The following is a 19,526-nucleotide window of genomic DNA, read 5'->3' as shown; positions in this document are numbered from 1 at the left end:
TGATCCAGGCGTTGACGTCAGCCTCGTGACTTCGGGGCTTCTCCCATTTCTCCGACTCCTCCGCTGACTCGCAATCTAACTTGGTCTCCTCGCTTTGGAACAGGAATCCCAAGGAGCCTCCATCCAGAGGACTCCAAAGGTGGCTGAGGGAGGCATTCCGCCACAGAGCATCCTCTCCCCCCCCCACCCGCCCAGCCCCCAGCTCCTAGCTCCATCGATCCGCCGACGCTAAGAGGCGCCACTTCCGGAAGTCCGGGCTCGGCTTCCGGGACGTCTAGCGAGAACCTGACCATAGAGAAGCCAACGGTGACGCCCACTTCCGGACGCCCGGGTGCTTGCTGCAGAGGTGAGTTCCCTTCTCCCCACGGGTCTCCCGAGCCCGCCTCTGACAAGCTTTGTCGCGGGGCTCCGTCCTAAAGCGGGAAGTGTCTCCTCAGAGCGCGCAGACGCAGTGACGCTGGGAGCCGGAGTCATGTCGGTGACGGAGCCCAGCCTGACCAACTACAGCCCCTCGGCGACGCCGCGGGAGCAGCGGGAGGAAGCCGGTTCGAGCTCCGAGCCCGCGAGCTCTTCGAAGTCAGAGGCCTCCCCGCCCGTCCCCGAGCCCGCTGGCCCCGGCGCCGCCACCGCCGCGGCTCCCGAGGCGAGGCCTCCCCCTCCCGCGGCCCTGGACTCTGCGCCTCGGGCCGAAGCCGCCCCGCGCCCCGGCGATTCCCGCCTCGGCCCCGAGACGTTCCGCCAGCGTTTCCGGCAGTTCCGCTACCAGGACGCGGCAGGCCCCCGGGAAGCGTTCCGGCAGCTGCGGGAGCTCTCCCGCCAGTGGCTGCGGCCCGACATCCGCACCAAGGAGCAGATCGTGGAGATGTTAGTGATGGAGCAGTTGCTGACCATCATGCCCGAGGCGGCTCGGGGTCGTCGGGGCCGGCGCCGCACCGACGTCCGTATCACCGGCTGAGCGGAGGAGCTGAGGGCGCTCTGGACTGGGGCTGGGTGGGTGGGCTGGTGGGGGGGGGGGATAGAGGGGAGCAGAGCTTGGCATCCCACCCTGAGTTAATGAAAGACGAGTTTTCCCAATCGTGTGGTCTTGGTGTCTGTGTGTGTCTTTTCGTTCGTCCTTGCTTGGGTTTTTTTGTACCGAGCCTGTTTCTAAGTTGATGGCCGGAGGAAGTTGGAAGCTTTGTTACTTCACCTGGTAATTGTAGGATACTCGGTCCGCATCTACGAAGTTTTCCTCCTGGACACTCAAGCACCCGCTCGGGTTTTCTTTGTTTAGTAGGAGGCTGTGTTAGGCAGATTCTAGCAGTCTGTTTCTACTCCACCTGTACCACCTACTAGGTACTACATGAGCTTGTTTTTCTTCCTGAATAGGTGAGAACAATACATTGTGGTGAGATCCAGCTCGGGCTGGAGAGATAGTTTAGCGGTTTAGGCACTTGTATGAAAAACCTAAGGACCCTGGTTCAATTCCCTGTACCCAGGTAAGCCAGCTGCACAAGATGGTGCATGTGTCTGGAGTTGATTTGCAGTAGCTGGAGGCCCTGGCGAGCCCATTTCGCTCTCTTCTCTCTGCTTGCAAATAAACAATTTTTTTTTTAAAAAAAAGCCAGCTCCATTAAGTTCTCATTTAACCTACTTCTGTACCAATGCAGCTTGCTCAATCTACCCTTTGGGCACAGGCTTCCCAGAAGGTTCAAGTTATTGGGCTGTTTTATATTTTAATGTTTTGCTGCTTATAAACTGTACTTTCAGACATGCCTTCCTCTTTTCTTGCCAAAGTTTAGGCCTCCAGTAGGCTTTTGTTGTTTTGTTTTTCAAGGTAGGGTTTTGCTATAGCCCAAGTGCTGGGATTAAGGACATGCACCACCATGCCCAGCTTTCTGGTAGGATTTAAGCAGAATTAGAGGCTGGGAAGGTGGCAGCTCGGTGGTAGAACACTTGCCTGGCAGGGGCAAGACCTAGGATTCTTCTCCCACCCCGATACAAAATCTCTAGCCTAGACTGACCTGGAATTCACTATGTAGTCTCAGGGTGGCTTCAAACTCACAGTGGTCCTCGTACCTCTGCCTCCCAGTTAAAGGCGTGTGCCACCACACCCAGCTTTTTAAAATTTTTCGTTTGCAAGCAGGGAATGGGTGCACCAGGGCCTCCTGCCACTGTAAACAAACTCCCAAACACATGTGCCACTTTGTGCATCTGGCCTTATGTGGCAATGAAGCTCTGCTATCAAGCTTTACAAGCAAGTGTCTTTAACTGCCAAGCCATTGCCCCAGCCCAGGACCTAGGTCTGTAATCCAAAAAGTGACCCAACAGATCTGATGTTACCAAGAAAAGCTCTAAATAATAGCTGTAGCTTTATTTGCTGTTAGATGACTTACAGATGACCTAAAGGTTGATCCCCCGCCCCAGAAGACGCTGAGTTCATCACTTGAACTTACAAGTGTCTGATGGGTAACTGGCACAAAGGGGAGGAAAAGATTTGGCATCTTTCTGCCTTAACCATTGGGTCAGGTTTTACTCAGCTCTGTATGTAGACATTTTGATCATTTGATAAATGCTTTGTCCAAAACTAATACAGGGATCACGACCTAGACTTGTCTAGTCTTCTGGTTTTTGTTGTTTTAATATTTTTATTTAAAGATGTGACTGTGGCCATGACTGAGTACTAGACTGCAGAAGTTGGCACCTTGATTCTTGACTATCTCTTGCCTATTCCCAGAAAAGACACAAATAATAACCCCACCACCACCCTCTTTACTAACCTATTTCTCCCTCATTTTTTTAATCTGGAATCCCTCAACTCCTTCAGCAGATAAGCTGACTTGTGGCAAAGCTGCTCCTCTCATCATACTAGCTTTTTGTCCACAACACTCCATTCAGTCATTGGTTTTTCCATGGGGATGAGTTTGGACCTGGGTTTAGTAACATGAACTAATGAGCTATTCAATACTGAAAGCGCTCATTTTAATGTCTAGCATTTTTCATATCCTGCCCTTAAACTGTCATAAATTGTTAAGGAATTTGGCAAGTTGATGAAAGGTGACCTGCTCTGACTTAAGGCTTCTGCTCATTAGGGAGCTTGAGTTAGTGAGTGCCATCTCCGTATAAAAGCCTATCTTGGGGGCTGGAGAGATGACCTAGCAATTAAGGTGTTTGCCTGCAAAGCCAAAGGACTTTGATTCGATTCCCTAGGACCCATGTAAGGCAGATGCACAGGGGGTTGCATGTGTCTGGAGTTCATTCAGTGGCTGAAGGCCCTAGCACACCCATTCTCTCTCCCCGTCTCTCTTAAATAAAGTAAAAAAAGATAAAATTCTCAAGCATGCCTGTCTTGGGATGGGGTGATGGCTTAGTGGTTAAGAGACTTGCCTGAAAAGCCAAAGGACTCGGGTTTGGTTCCCCAGAACCCACACAGGCCATATGCACAAGGTGGCACATGCATCTGGAATTCCTTTGCAGTGGCTGGAGGCCCTGGTATATGCATTCTCTCTGCCTTTTTCTCTTTCTCTCAAATATTGTCTTTTTTTTTTTAAATTTATTTATTTGAGAGCAACAGACACAGAGAGAAAGACAGGTAGAGGGAGAGAGAGAGAATGGGCGTGCCAGGGCTTCCAGCCTCTGCAAACGAACTCCAGACGCGTGCGCCCCCTTGTGCATCTGGCTAACGTGGGACCTGGGGAACCGAGCCTCGGACCGGGGTCCTTAGGCTTCACAGGCAAGCACTTAACTGTTAAGCCATCTCTCCAGCTCAAATATTGTCTTTTTTAAAACCTACCTTGCTGGGCATGGTGGTGCACACGTTTAATTCCAGCTCTCAGGAGGCAGAGGTAGGAGGATCACCATGAGTTCAAGGCCACCCTGAGACTACATAATTCCAGGTCAGCCTGGACTAGAGTGAAACCTTACCTCGAGAAACAAAAAAAGAAGGGCTGGAGAGATGGCTTAGCGGTTAAGCGCTTGCCTGTGAAGCCTAAGGACCCCGGTTCGAGGCTCGGTTCCCCAGGTCCCACGTTAGCCAGATGCACAAGGGGGCGCACGCGTCTGGAGTTTGTTTGCAGAGGCTGGAAGCCCTGGCGTGCCCATTCTCTCTCTCTCCCTCTACCTGTCTTTCTGTGTCTGTCGCCCTCAAATAATTTAAAAAAAAAAAGGGAAAAAAAGTCTATCTTGTTTGCATTGCTTCTAACAATCAAAATATAATAAACTGTAGCTTCCACTACAATGCATAACACTAGTAGAACCTGATGTGGGGATTTTGCTTTGAGTATTGATTCAAAAGTGTTTTGTTTTCTTGGGATTTCTGCTGCCATTCTGCAGAAGTTAGATTTTCATGAAAGAGAAATAGTAGGCATCCTTGGGCTGGAGAGATGGTTTAGGGGTTAAGGAGCTTGCCTGAAAAGCCTAAGGACCCAGGTTCAATTTCCTAATACCCATGTAAGCCAGATGCACAAGGTGGCACATGAATCTGGAATTCCTTTGCAGTGGCTGAAGGACCTGACATGACCATTTTCTCTCACTTTCATATTAAAAAAAAAAAAAAACAGGTTAGGGCTAAGCGTGGTGGTACATGCCTTTAATCCCAGCACTTGGTAGGTAGAGATAGAGATCACTGTGAGCTTGAGGCCAGCCTGGAACTAAAGAGTAAGTTCTAGGTCATCCTGGGCTAGAGTGAGACCCTCCCTCAAAAATACCAAAAGAATAAAAAGTTAGAAAACTTTCTATTTGCCAGGCCATGGTGGCATGCTTCTATAATCCCAGCACTCAGGAGGGTGAGGCAGAAGAATTGCAAGTTTGTGGGCAACCCTGGTTACCTAAGTTCAAGGCCAGCCTGAGCAAGACCTTGTCTCAAAAAAAAGGAACAAAAATGTCATGCTTCAATAATGGGTAACCGAAACATAGCAACAAGAACCTGTTTTATTTTTTCCCGAATACAGATACAGAAGTTTTGCGTGTTTTGCAAATATTGCTTCAAAGCAATATTTATATATGATGCCTCCTGTTCTAATAGCACGTAAACATAGACATGTATCCACAGAGCATTGTTGGCTCATCAAGGATCCACCTGCACACACTTATCACTTAAGCAAAATAACTAGTCAAACTAGACCAGAACTGTTTGTCAAGGCAATTTTTTATATGTGGATAGTTTTTAACAGACAAAATTTAGGTAGTGCCCATATTTATAAATGGTTTCAGCATTGTTTGCAAATAACAGATTCCAGTGCTTCAACTTGGGGTTTACTCACTCTAACCCAGAAATTGGGACTGGAGCCCCTCAACATGGCTTTAAATTAAGGAAGCACAGAGGTTATCAGAACTTGGGGAATCTTCTTGCTTCCCTAAGAACAAAAGACAATGAAACCAGATTATTTCCTTCACAAAACCTAAATGATAAACTCCGTAATGACCACTTGGCAAATTTAGGATCATTCAGTTTCTGCTTACATCTTTGAACAAGACAGGAAATTAACTACCTTCAAAGTACAGCTTCCTCAGATATGATACTCAAAGGTACTTTCATAAAAGAAAAATCAGTAACAAATACAACAATCACACCTCACAGCTGTGGCTATAGGAGATTCCGTTTCTTCCCTTTTCAGGCAAACACAGTCCTTAAGATGTAGCTATGTGATAATTATCCAGAACAGAGACCACTTCTTCCCATACCAGAAACACCAGTGTTGGCCTTTTGTAAGGAATTCTGTTGATCCCATTACATGTATGCTACAGCTGCAGGTATCCCTCTGATGGACAAGCTCTACCAGGCCAGCTTGTACTTGTCTTACAGTTCATTTCATAGTAAATGGTGAACAAGTCACTACAAAGAGAATTACCCAGAAACCTCTCTCTACAGAGGCCTGAATTCCTCACCACAATGGGGAGGGCCTTAAAGCTTCACCATTCCAAAAGTTACTGGAGATACTGTCACTGCTATTGAGATATTGGCTACTTCACGTTTACATAGTAAATATTTGCAGTATATAACATTACAGATTTATAAACCCATAATTCGTGAGTATTAATGGACAGCTGTGCTTTGATTTTTGCCTTTAGTGATAAGAAAATATGAAACGGAGTCCTCAAAGCATGGAATATTTTTTTTTTAACTGTCTAGTAAGGTAAAACAAAATAGTTCAATTACACATGGAACAACAAACTGCAAAAGTAACACAAATAATGTCTCAAAAGGTACAGGATAGTACCAGGACCTTAAGCAGCATATCACCTTGATCTCATAAAATAATGCAAACAGGAAATTTAAAGTGTCATGGGCAATTCTGAAATGCCTACTGAACATGAGCATCGGGGAAGGAGATAACGGCACATACAGAATCTGAAGTTTGCAGACAACAGTATAAAATACAGTAATTCCCCAAGTACATTCTTCATAACAAATCTTTACAGTGAGGAGTTTGAAATGTTGGAAAACATTTTTCTTTTTTGGATTTTAAATAGAACTGGGAAGCTGTAAATACTAAGAAGTGGGTAGAAAACACTGTCCTTTGGGTTCCAGACCCTGCCTGCTTCAGTTTGGAATTCCTTCCAGATTCTTATTGTAGCAAGATTCTAGTTCCACCACTGGTTGTATGGGCTCTGCAACAAAGGCCCAAGCCCAACCAATTCTGGGGTAAAAGCATAAAAATTTGTTCCTGGTACCATGAAATCATGCAAGAGATGTGAGAAAAGTGGAGAGTACTGAGACAGCAGAGTAGCAGCAGCCTCTGCTCCTTCCCAAAATTCATAGCATGGGGAAGTCCCAACATTCCATTGAAGCTGCATAATGAAAGTGATGCCTGCTGCCTGACACCATGCCAGGCAGAGAAACCAGAAGAGTTGGCATGTGCCCCAACCTGACCCAAACATCAATTAAATATACTGAAATTGAATTTACAACAGTTTCTAAGTTCTTTTGGCTCTCATTCCATTATCAGTGGCACGATTTCAAGTGAAGATTGTGCAAAGACTCGCTTCATTCAACGATGTGCACAAAAGAAGGGAATTCCAAGACTCAGCTACCTCCTTGGTAGGCTTCCAGATCACAGTGCCCTGCCCTCCACCAGCCAAAATGGCCTTTATGTCCAGTGTCCATCCCACTCCTGGCCAAATCCCTGAAGTCGGTCGGTGTCACGTGCATTCGGCATGCTAGGTTTATTTAAATATGCAAAGCTCCTCCTGCAGGTGTCCCAAGATTGTGCCCCAGTTAGTCTTGGGTGCCCAATTTCATGATGAGCAGCAGAGGGCAATCTGCTGCACTTTGCCCAGGTCCGTCAGCAGCTGCTTGATGCAATGCTTGAGCTGTGGAAGCCTGGCCAGTGGCTCTGGGGGCTCCAGCTCCCCAGTGTAGTCCAGCCAGCTCTCCAGCACTGTGGACCAAAAAGAACATTTAGTGAGCTCCCAACACCTGATTTACAAGAACCTCAGGAAGAGTTTCAGCTCATCCCAGTCCATGAGACCTCAACACCTATCCCATAAAGCACTGCTCCTGGGACAAAGCACATATGTGTTGTTAGGGTATGTTGTAGACTGCTCCACATTGCTGGGATGGACAACCAAGCCAGACACAGTTGATGGGAGGAGGGGGTTTATTTCAAGCTTACAGATCCAGGGCAAAGTTCGATCAATGGAGGAAGAGGCTACTTCCATACATCCAAGCAGAGAGAAACCACCAAACAGCCAGCGAAACAAACAAGCAGCAAGCAGGACCCCTAGAGCTCAAACTTCTCTCTATATACCTTTGGACTCAAATTCAGGTCTGCTCCAGTGTAGCAGGTATCTGCCTCCTAGGGACTGAAGCTGCAAATTCAATTTTAATAAAACACCTGAGTCTATAGGGCCACATCTTCAAACTACTACAGGGTATAAATAAATGTCTCCCAAAGGCTCATGTGTTGAATGCTTGGTTCACAGCTGATAAGAAGAACTAGAAACTTTTGGCAGTGGGACTGAGCTCGAAGAAGCAGGTCACTGGAGATGTGCCTTTGAAGATTATGCCTAGAGCCTGGGTCCTTTCTGTTCTCCACACAGTCCTGCCACCATGATATTCTGCCCAAACACTTGGGAGGGAGGCAACCATGGACAGAACCCTCTAAAACCATAAGCTACTTGAAATAAATTTCCCCTCAAACTTGTTTCTGTCAGATATTTGATCATGGTAGCAGTAAAACTAATACAATGCTCACAGTCTGAAGTCTCTGCCCTGGCTTGTTACTCTGCCCAGCCCAGTGCTCCTTTCAGAGGATTCAAGAAATGTTTTTTCTTTAAAATATATATATATATATATATATATATATATCAGGCATGGTGGCACACACGTTTAATCCCAGCACTTGGCAGGCAGAAATAGGAGGACTGCTATGAGTCTGAAGCTACCCTGAGACTACATAGTGAAAACAAAACAAAACAGAGCTGGGAAAATGCTCCATGGTTTAAGACACTTCCTTGAAAAGCCTGCTGACCCTCATTCAATTCCCCAATGCCCACATAAAAGCCAGACACAAAAAGTGGCATCTGCAGTGACAAGAGGCCCTGGCTTGCTCATCCCTTTCCCTTCCCCCCCCCACCCACCAATATGTGTGTGCGCGCCAGAGATCAGTATTAGACACTTTTCTCAATGGGTCTACTTTTTTTTTCCTAGGTAGGGTCTCACTCTAGCCCAGGCTAACCTGAAATTCACTTTGTAGTCTCAAACTGACCTCCAACTCACAGAGATCCTCCTACCTCTTCCCCCTGAGGGCTTGGATTAAAGGAGTATGTCACTACGCCTGGCCCTTTAATATTTAATAGGCACTAAAAAGTCTGGTGCTGTCAAGGATCTTGCCTCATGGGTCTGATCCTTCTATAAAGGCAAATATGCAGGATTGGGGTGCTGCTCAGTGACAGAACACATGTTAACATGAAGGAGGCTCTGGGTTCAATCTTCAGCACCTCATAAGACAAGGCACATCTACAGATGAGCAACTAAGCAAACCTTCACATGTAAAGTTCTGTGGGGAATTAAGACTGTCACTTAAGCTTTTAGGATATAATCTGGAAAATGAAAACCTGAGAGGAAAATAGTGTATGGGCACACCAGAGCCTCTTGCTACTACAAACAAACTCCAGATGCATACCTCACTTTGTGCATGTGGTATCGCAGCACTAACCTACAATCCAGTACTGGGGAGTCAGAGACAGGAGGGTCCCTGATGATCACTGGCCAGCTAATCTAGCTAATCAGCTCTAGATTCATAGAGAAGACCTTGCCTTAAAAATAAGATTTAGAAAAAATAAAATAAAAAAAAAAATAAGATTTAGGCCAGCTGAGCATGGTGGTGTACACCTTTAATCCCAGCACTAGGGAGGCAGAGGTAGGATTGCTGTGAGTTTGAGGCCACCCTGAAACTCATTCCAGGTCAGCCTGGACTAGAGTGAGACCCTACCTCAAAAAAACAAACAAAAAAAAATAGTAAGCTGGGGGGATGCTTAGTGGTTAGGGCGCATGCCTGTGAAGCCTAAGGGCCCATGTTCAACTCTTCCCGATCCCACGTAAGCCAGACACACAAGGTGACACAAACACATGAGGTCACACATGTGCAGAAGATGGAGCATGCATCAAGTATAAGGGCAGTGACTAGAGGCCCTGGCACACCAATATTCTCCCTCCCTCCCTCGTGTTTCTCTCTCATTACAAAAAAAAAAAAAAAAAAAGCAGCTGGGCATGGTGGCGCACACCTTTAATCCAGCACTTGGGAGGCAGAGGTAGGAGGATCACTGTGAGTTCAAGGCTACCCTAAGACTACATAGTGAATTCTAGAGTGAGACCCTACCTCAAACCCTCACTCCTCCCCCTAAAAAAATAAGATTTAGCTGGGCTTTGTAGTGCATGCCTTTCATCTTAGCACTTGGGAGGCAGAGGTAGTTGGGTCTCTGTGGGTTATATAGATTAAAGATAAGCCTTGGGCTGGAGAGATGGCTTAGCGGTTAAGCGCTTGCCTGTGAAGCCTAAGAACCCCGGTTCAAGGCTCAGTTCCCCAGGTCCCACGTTAGCCAGATGCATAAGGGGGCGCTCGGGTCTGGAGTTCATTTGCAGAGGCTGGAAGCCCTGGCGCACCCATTCTCTCTCTCTCCCTCTATCTGTCTTTCTCTCTGTGTCTGTCGCTCTCAAATAAATAAATTTAAAAAAAAATTTTAAAGATAAGCCTTGTCCACATTGAGGGGATAACTGGTTGGGGCAAGGCTTAAAGGAAGAACCTGGACAGTCAGGCTGTGGGGTTCAGAAGGAACAATGATTGATGTCAAGGAGCAGGGTGCAAAGGACAGAAGCCTACCATCCAGCTCCTTCTCAATGGAATCCATCCGATGTGTGACTTCATCCTGAAGAGACTCCACATGTGTCAGCAGGTTAAACTGCCACTGGTGCTGGGAACTCAGGAGCCCATCTCCACCTCTGTCCAGCAGCTTCCGAGCAGGGACTTCCTCTGGTAGAACCTTTTTGGAGATGTATTCCCTCACCTGGAGATTCAATGACATTTAAGTTACTGAGAAGAAAGACCCTTCTAGCTCTTCCTCTAACTAGTCAATGTTTAGTACTCTTTGAAAACTAGCTGTAGCCTGAATTCCCTACCTCCCTCTTCCTGTCTCCTTTTCCTGGGAGAAATAGAGGCCTGTCCTATGTACAATGCCACCAGCTCAGCTCAGGAGGCTCCATAAATGCTTCCCTCAGCTGGCCCCCCAGTGCCCCAGCCTGAAGCAGGCCTCTGAGAAACCTAAGGGCCAAACAGAGCAGGGCAAGTATCGATGAGGGTTAGCACACTGGAGTCACACAAATTTGATGAGTCCTGGTTCTGTCATTGCGAACATGCCCTGGTGGAGTACCTTCCCCTCTCTGAGCCTCTGTTTCCTCATTGCATGCCTTTTTTTGTTTGTTTGTTGTTTTTGTTTTTTGAGGTAGGGTTTCACTCTAGTCCAGTCTGACCTGGAAAAGTAATCTCAGGGTGGCTTTGAACTCATGGTAATCCTCCTACCTCAGTGTAGTGGTTTGAATAGAATAGATGGCCCCAATACATTGAGTTCTGGCTACCTGGCTGGAGGCAATGTCACTGGGTGATCTTAAGGTGTGGTGGTGGGTTTCAATCTAAAGATATGCAAAGTGTGCCTAGCTGGAGTTCCTGAAGTGTGCTGTGTGGCTTTTGACCTTTAGGCTTGTACTTTTCTCTCTCTGCTTGGTCCTGTGAAGGCAGGCCAGCTTCTTCTGCCATTTATGGAACTTCCCCTGGATCTGTAAGCTTCAATAAATATCCCATCCTCCATATCTGTGCCTGGTCTGGAAGTTCATCTCAGTGAACCTGAAGCTGTCTGTTACACTAGTCTCCTGAGGACTGGGATTAAAGGTGTGTGCCACTACACCCAGCCTCACTGCATGCCTTTAATGCCAGAACTCAGGAGGCAATGATAGGGGAGCATCATTGTGAGTTTAAAACCAGTCTGGGACTACAGAGTGAGTGCCAGGTCAGCCTGGGATAGAGTGAGACCCTAATTTGGGGAGAAAAAAAAAAGATATGCAAATTTAAACAAAGTTCTGTTAACAAATATCCTACACAGGGGGGCTGGGGAGATGGCTCAAGTGGTTAAAGCTACTCATTTATAAAGCCTGCTGGCCCAGGTTCTATTCCCTAGTAGTCACATAAAGCCATACGCAAAAAGTGGCGCAGGCATCTGGTGTTTGTTTACAATGACAAGAGACCCTGGTGCCCACATACATATATACATACAAACACAAGTTTTGTTTTGTTTTTTAAGAAGGAAACTTCACAGACCATTTCTATCCAAAAGGAAAATTTATAAGCACTAACCACAAAATGAAGAACTAATACAAACAAGCCACACACCTTCGGGGAACTGGGTTTGGGATCACTGTCTCTGCTCCTGTCTTGGTCTAGAGGCCAGTCTAAGCGAGGGGAGAGGGGATCTTCGCCATTCTCACAGAGAGGGTTGACTGCATCAAGGGCAGAGCCTCGAGTCTCTACCACCAGTTTCTGCTCCACAGCTGGGTAATAGGCGCGGGGTTTCTGGTAGCAATGCTCACTGGTGATATAGGACTCTTCCACCGACCGGGGTAGAGGCTTTTCTACTGCCCCATTCAAAGTTCTATAGCTGGAGGCTTCCTCCTTGCTCCGGGCATCTGTGACATGTATGTGTCTGGAATGAGCTCTCCCTTCCCCCGAGTGCTGTTTCCAAGGCTGGCACCAGAGCTGCAAATCAGGATGTTCCCTGCTTCTGTTGGGAATAGCAAACAGAGAAAGGGTTTGGGGGTACCCAGCACCACTGCAAGGTTTCTCAATTTCAAAACTCTCCAAATATAGAGAGAACCAGAGAGAGAAGTCCTCATCTGAGATATCTAGCCATACACCCCATCATACAATGACTAAGAGGGATATAAATTTTTAGAGAGGGGAAGGGGAGGAAAGGGAAGGAAAGGAAACAAAAAAAACTGTAAAATTATGAAGAGTTAACGTCTGGAGAGAGAGCTCAGCGGTTAAGGCACTTGACTGCCAAGCCTAGTGACCCAGGTTCAATTCCCCAGCTCAGTATGTAAAGCCAGATGCACAAAGTGGCACATGCATCTGGAGTTTATCTGCAGCTAATGCAGGCACTGGTGCACCCATATTCTCTCTCCCTCTGTGTGTGTCTCTCTCTGTGCTTGCAAATAAATAAATAAAAATATTTTACAAAATGGTTAAGATGGGGGCTGGAGAGATGGCTCAGAGGTTGAAGATGCTTACTTGCAAAGCAAAGCCCCATGGTCTGGATTTGATTCCCCAGTACCCACTAAAAGGCAGATATACAAAGTACAGGAGGCTCTGGAATATTCCTTATGCTTTCTTTCTCTCTCAATCATCCTTGTGAATAAATAAACTTATTATTATTATTTTAAATGGTTAAGGTAGACAGAAGTGGTGGTGCATTCCTTTAATCCCAGCACTTGGGAGGCAGAGGTAGGATTGTTGTGAGTTTAAGAACAGCCTGAGACTACACAGGGAATTCCAGGTCAGCCTGGGCCAAAATGAGACCCTACTAGGGGGAAGAAGAGGAGAAGAGCCTTTTCAGGATTCCTATTCAATCCTTTCCTTATCACTTTCCCCTTGATGGCATCATTTCTGCCTCTGCCTGTACCCTACTGAACTCAGACCAAACCAAGTGCCACTTACTGCAAGATGCTCATCTTGAGCTGCAAGCCGTGCAGAACCTCGATCACTTTTTGTACATCGCCAAGAAGCTGGTGGGTGGCCACTATCTTCTTAGCATTCTGATGGGAGTAGTTCTCCTCCAGAAATGTCAGGCCATGCATATGGCCCCTGCTCAACCACTCCTTGTCATACCAGTATTTGAAGCCCGGCCTCTGACCTAAAGCAGTGACATTAGGAGGATTACATGTGGCCTAAAGGAAACCCAAGCTGTCTAATCATTACACACAATCATCACATGAACATCATTTTGTTCACATTCACTTGGCACCTATTCTGTCCTGGGTGCTCTACTAGGTATTGGAGATAAGGTAGTGGTGAATAAGGCATGTGCCCTTATCAATCTCTTGGAACTGGTCATAGGTAGAATGAGAGCATGGGACCCTACCTTCCTTCCTCCATCTCCCCCTCTATCATTTTTTCTTCATTTAAAAAAATGTCGGGGCTGACAGAAAGCTGGAAGAAGCCATTCTGCATGCAGTTCAACAGGAGAAAGAGAAATCACCAGTGAAGATACTCAACAGTGGACACTGCAAGCCTTATATTTGGCCAGCCAGACCAAATGAGCCAATGGGTGCAATACTGGCACGTCTGTCATGGTGGAAACCAACTGCCCTCTAACAAGGCTGGAGGTCTGCTACATGAGAGGGAATACATCCCTGATACTGAAAACTTAAAATAGGAGTAGTCATGAGCCCTAGGGGTGTAACATCTGCTGTTTTCTGGCTAAATGTATATACTATGCTTATCAAACTGCTCAGTAAGCACTTCTATTAATGTTTATACCCTTATATTAATGCTACTCTCACTTTTGTTAGAGAATCTTCTCTTTTCAGATGACAGTGACCTTGGGACGGCTCAGAAGGTATCATAGTGCTGGAAAGAAGTGACCACAGTGCTCAGTACTGCAATATCGCTATCACACCTTCCGAGGCTCAGGGTCTAATGCAAAAGAGGTGGCGGAAAGAATGTAACAGCCAAAGGAAGGGTAGGACTCCTTACAACATGCTCCCTCCAGACACAAAATAGCCTGGATATCCATGACTTCACAGTGCCTGACACTACCTACATAAGACCATCGTAAGAGTAGGAAAAGATCATGATATCAAAATTAAGAGAGAGATTGACTGAGATAAGGAGGGTATGATGGAGAATGGAGTTTCAAAGGGGAAAGTGGGGGGAGGGAGGGTATGACCATGGGATTTTTGTTTGTTTGTTTGTTTTTTGTTTTTCGAGGTAGGGTCTCACTCTGGCACAGGCTAACCTGGAATTCACTATGTAGTCTCAGGGTAGCCTCGAACTCATGGCGATCCTCCTACCTCTGCCTCCCGAGTGCTGGGATTAAAGGCATGCGCCACCACGCCCAGTTTACCATGGGATATTTTTTATAATCATGGAAGTTAATAAAAATTTGAAAAAAAAAAAGTTGGGGCCAGGCATGGTGGTGCATGCCTTTAATCCCAGCACTTGGGAGGCAGAAGTAGGAGGATCTCTGTGAGTTCAAGGCTACCCTGAGATTACACAGTGAATTCTGGGTCGAACTGGGCTACAGCAAGACCCTACCTTGAAAAACAACAACAAAAAAATAATAATAATAAAAATAAATAAAATGTTGGGCTGGAGATACGGCTCAGTGGGTAAGGTGCTTGCCTACAAAGCCTAAGGACCCATGTTTGACTCATGGCTGCAGGCCCTAGTGCACCAATTCTCTCTCTCTCTCATATAAAAAATTTATTGTTTATTTGCAAGAAACAGAAAATGAATGAAAATGAGAATGGAAAAGCCAGGGCCTCTGCAAATGAACTCCAGACACAGGCACCAGTTTGTGCACCTGGCTTTATGTGGATACTGGGAAATCGAACCTGATCCTTCAGACTTTGCAGGTATCTTTTTTTCCTTGTTTTTATTTTTGGGGGGTGGGGCACATTCAAACCTCTAGCCACTGCAAAAGAACTCTAGCAAACCACTAAGCCATCTTAACCACTTAACCACTGAGCCATCTCTCCAGCCCACCTCTGTATCATTTTTGAGACAGGTTCTAATGTGGCCCATACTGGCCTCAAACTTACCTGGCATTCCTGATCTTGTGGTCTCTACCTCCAAGTGCTGGGATTACAGGTATGCACCACCATGTCCAGCTAGACTACTTCTGCATGTTTAACTCATATGCTTCCCTCCCCTACCTCAAACCCTCTACAGCTTTCTAGTGTTCACAAAAGGAAGTCCAAGGCCCTAGCTCTAATTACTGAGGCCCAATGGACCCAACTTCTTCCTGCTCTCATCTCCCTACTCTTCTCATGCCTCCTTTGAGTTTCTGGAGAAGAAAACACCCTCTTTTCACTTCTGTCTCTTGTCTCTCTTGCTCTCTCTTCTCCACCCCTTTCCCCAAGCACCTATCTATAATCCCAGCACTTGACAGGCTGAGGTAGAAAAACCAATCCAAATTAGAATGACACCCTCCCTCCAAACAAAAAAAAAAAAAAAAAAGAACCCCCCCCCACACACACACACACAGACACACTTTGTAGGCCTGGCCTCTTTGCTCTAGTACCACTCTGTCTGAAGCCGAATCTCCTAGACCTTCTCAAGACCAGATCTTTCCCACCTCCTCAGAGAGGGTTTAGCAATTAAGGTGCTAGCCTGCAAAGCCTAAGGACTCATGTTCGATTCCCAAGAACACACATAAGCCAAATGCACACAGTGGCACATGCACCTGGGGTTCATTTGCAGTGGTACTGGTGTGTCCATTCTCTCTCTCTCTCTAACAAATAAATAAAAATTTAAAAAATATATTTTAGGCCCGGCGTGGTAGCACACGCCTTTAATTCCAGCACTCCGGAGGCAGAGATAGGAGGATCGCTGTGAGTTCAAGGCCACCCTGAGACTCCATAGTGAATTCATTTCCAGGTCAGCCTGAGTTAGAGTAAGACACTACCTTGGGAAAAAAAAAAATAGATAGATAGATAGATAGATAGATAGACAGACAGACAGACAGACAGACAGACACACATACACACACACATGCATGCGCGCGCGCGTGTGTGTGTGTGTGTGTGTGTGTGTGTGTGTATTTATTTATTTATTTATTTTCAAAAGAGCCTTTTCAGAGTTCCTATTCAGTCCTTTCCTTATCGCTTTCCCCCTGATGGCAACTAGTTGATCTAAATTGTTTTTTTTTTTAAATTTTTAAAATGTATTTATTTATTTATTTGAGAGCAAGAGACACAGAAAGACAGATAGAGGGAGAGAGAGAGAATGGGCGTGCCAGGGCTTCCAGCCTCTGCAAACGAACTCCAGACATGTGCACCCCCTTGTGCATCTGGCTAATGTGGGACCTGGGGAGCCGAGCCTCGAACCGGGGTCCTTAGGCTTCACAGGCAAGCGCTTAACCGCTAAGCCATCTCTCCAGCCCACCTAAGTTGTTTTAACATATATACCTGTCCCAAACCTGCTGAGAGCCAGAAGAAAAGTCATCTTGTTCATGGCTACATCCCCAGAACCGGGCAAAAAGAAGCTCCAAGTACATCCCTCCAACTGTACCATCTGCCCCTAACTCCACACACTGACCATACCCGTTCCCATGTGGACCCCTGCTCTCCATCTGTTGGATGAAGATGACCTAGAAAGAAAGGCTCCCTGCTCATCACAATGTTCTGTAGGACGAAGTGGAAACGTAAGCTCAGGCACTCAGCAGCACTTTCTGTCCCAAAAGCCTAGGAGATAGCTTCCAACCTGCTAGTCACTTATAGATCACTATAAAAACTCTGGAATGAAGGAGGGCTGGAGAGATGGCTTAGTGGTTAAGGTGGTTGCCTATAAAGCCAAAGGATCCCATTTCAACGCTCCAAGACCCAAGTAAGCCAGATGCACAAGGGGGCGCTTGCATGTTCATTTGCAATGGCTGGAGGCCCCAGCGTACCCATTACCTCTCTCCCTCTCTCTCTCAAATAAATAAGTAAAATATAATTTTTAAAACTCTGGAATAAATTAACTGCAATGGCACACATCTGTAACCCCAATACTAGGGAAATGGAGGCAGGAGGATTTGAAGTTCAAGGTCATCTTCAGCTACATACTGACTTTGAGGCCAGAGGCTACATGAGATTCTCTCTCAAAACACCAACAAGTAGGCTGGAGAGGCCCAGTGGCTAAAGGCACTTGCTTATAATGCCTGACAACCTTGGGCTGGAGAGATGACTCAGTGGTTAAGCGCTTGTCTGTGAAGCCTAAGGACCCAGTTTGAGGCTTGTTTCCCCAGGACCCACGTTAGCCAGATGCGCAAGGGGGCACACGCGTCTGGAGTTCGTTTGCAGTGGCTGGAGGCCCTGGTGCGCCCATTCTCTCTATTTCTTTCTATCTGCCTCTTTCTCTGTCTGTTGCTATCAAATAAATAAATAAAAATAAAAACAAAAATAATTATTAAAGCCTGACAACCTGGGTTCAAGTCTCTAGTATCAATGTAAAGCCAGATGCAAAGTGGAATACGCATCTAGAGTTCATTTGCAGTGGTAGTGGGTCCTACTAGGCTTATTGCCTCCCTCTCTCTTTCTTATACTCTCTCCACTTGCAAATCCTGATAGCCCAGATTCAATTCCTCAGTACCCATGTAAAGGCAGATGCACTAAGTGAGGCATGCATCTGGAACACACTTACAGTGGCAGGGGGCCCTGTCATTCTCATTCTCTTTCTGTATCTGTCTGTCACTCTCTCTTTCATTAATAAATCAATTTAAAAATAATTAAACCTTTTAAGAATTTAGGGAATTAGCATGATAATAACATTAATAATTAAAAAATATATGTCTAGCCAGGCATGTTGGTGCACGCCTTTAATCCCAGCACTTGGGAGGCAGAAGTACACACACACACACACAGAGACAAAATAAAAATAATTTAAAAAAAAAAAAAGCTGGGCTCAATGGCATATGCTTTTATTCCCAGCAACGGGAGGCAGAAGTAGGAGGATTGCCACCATGAGCTTAAGGCCACCCTGAGACTACATAGTGAATTCCAGGTCAGTGTGGGCTAGAGTGAGACCCTACCTCGAAAAACCAAATAAATAAATGAGAAAAAAAGAAAAAAGAAAGGGAAAGGGAAGGAAGGTAAGGAAAGGAAGGAAGGACATTTTAGAAGGGCATGGAGGCATAAACCTTTAATCCCAGCTCTCGGGACACAGAGGCAAGAGTACAAGACCAGCTTGAGACTACATAATGAATTCCGTATCAGACTGGACTAGAGTGAGATACTACCTTAAAACACACACACACACCACTCAAGAAATGAGGGCTGTGGAAAATAGTTTGGCCATTAAAGGTGCTTGCTTGCAAAGCCTTTTGGCCCGAGTTTGGTTCCCTGGTACACATGTAAAACCAGATGCACAAAGTGACACTTGCTGTGGCAAGAGGCCCTGGCACACCCATAACAACCCACTGTGCTTGAAAATAAATTTTGTTTAAAGAAATGAGTATGTGGGCTGGAGAGATGGCTTAGTGGTTAAGATGCTTGTCTGTGAAGCCTAAGGACCCATGTTTAATTCCCCAGAACCAACATAAGGCAGATGCACATGGTGGCACATGCATATGGAATTCACTTTCAGTGGCTAGAAGCCCTGGTGTGCCCATTCTCTCCTCGCTCTCTAATAAATAATAAAAAAATTTAAAAAAAAGAAAGAAAAATGAATATGTTAACTCTCTACCACTGAACTACAATCCTTAGCTTCGTCACAGGCCTGTGAATGACATTCTGGAATCTATTCAACGAAGAATGAAGTTGCAGTTTGGCAATTAGAGTTATATTACAAGTTCAGAAAGTATACAGAGCTTGATGAAATGATTATGATCTCTCAAGAGGGAAAAGTAGAAAGACAAGACAAAAAAGATCTTTAAAAGGTACCTTAGACAGGGGATTGTGAGTTCTAGGACAGCCTGAATTATATAGCAAGACTCTGCCTCAAAACAAATAAAGTTCCCTTAGGAAGCCTTTGGGACTCTGGGGCAACCCCAGGGAGGCAGCAGCCATAGCAAATTCAGGTATTTTGTTATTTTGTCTCTAAGGCAGGGTCTCATTCTAATCTGAAACCCAGGCTGGCTTCAATCTCCTAGTGATCCTCCCAGCTGACCACGTGCCTGGATTAAAAGCGTGAAGACAAGGCCAACAACAATTGGTTCTCATCACCTGACTGACTGATGATGGTGTGGTGATCTAGAGCAAGTTGTGTCCTTTCTGGGCCTGTGTTTGCTCATGTGTCTAACTACACTCTCTTCTTGGGGTAAATGGAAAACAGAAGCAAATTATTCTCTGACTGTGAACT

The 19,526-nt window shown here is 45.9% G+C and overlaps 2 protein-coding genes across 8 annotated transcripts in view; one reads left to right on the top strand and one right to left on the bottom strand.

Annotated features, from left to right (window-relative positions):
• The first annotated feature begins 259 nt into the window (after positions 1-259).
• Scand1 (SCAN domain containing 1) lies at positions 260-985 on the top strand. The gene is made up of 2 exons (XM_004668030.2): positions 260-346; positions 438-985. Exon 2 carries the CDS (start codon positions 473-475, stop codon positions 953-955), a length of 483 nt encoding a protein of 160 aa, XP_004668087.1. The 5' UTR covers positions 260-346; positions 438-472; the 3' UTR covers positions 956-985.
• Positions 986-4,890: 3,905 nt separating this feature from the next.
• Phf20 (PHD finger protein 20) overlaps positions 4,891-19,526 on the bottom strand; it is a 124,335-nt gene continuing 109,699 nt past the window's right edge. For all 7 annotated transcript variants that reach the window (XM_045156234.1, XM_045156239.1, XM_045156241.1 and 4 more), the window contains 4 exons: positions 13,182-13,377; positions 11,862-12,249; positions 10,302-10,485; positions 4,891-7,358 (listed from right to left, as the gene is read on the bottom strand). In XM_045156234.1, the coding sequence (XP_045012169.1) occupies positions 7,216-7,358; positions 10,302-10,485; positions 11,862-12,249; positions 13,182-13,377 (911 nt within the window). In that variant the 3' untranslated portion in view covers positions 4,891-7,215. The remainder of the gene's footprint in view (positions 7,359-10,301; positions 10,486-11,861; positions 12,250-13,181; positions 13,378-19,526) is intronic.

This window comes from Jaculus jaculus, chromosome 8 (genome assembly GCF_020740685.1).
Source record: "Jaculus jaculus isolate mJacJac1 chromosome 8, mJacJac1.mat.Y.cur, whole genome shotgun sequence".
NCBI classification, from domain to species: Eukaryota; Metazoa; Chordata; class Mammalia; order Rodentia; family Dipodidae; genus Jaculus; species Jaculus jaculus.
This window is presented reverse-complemented; position numbering and strand designations above follow the sequence as displayed.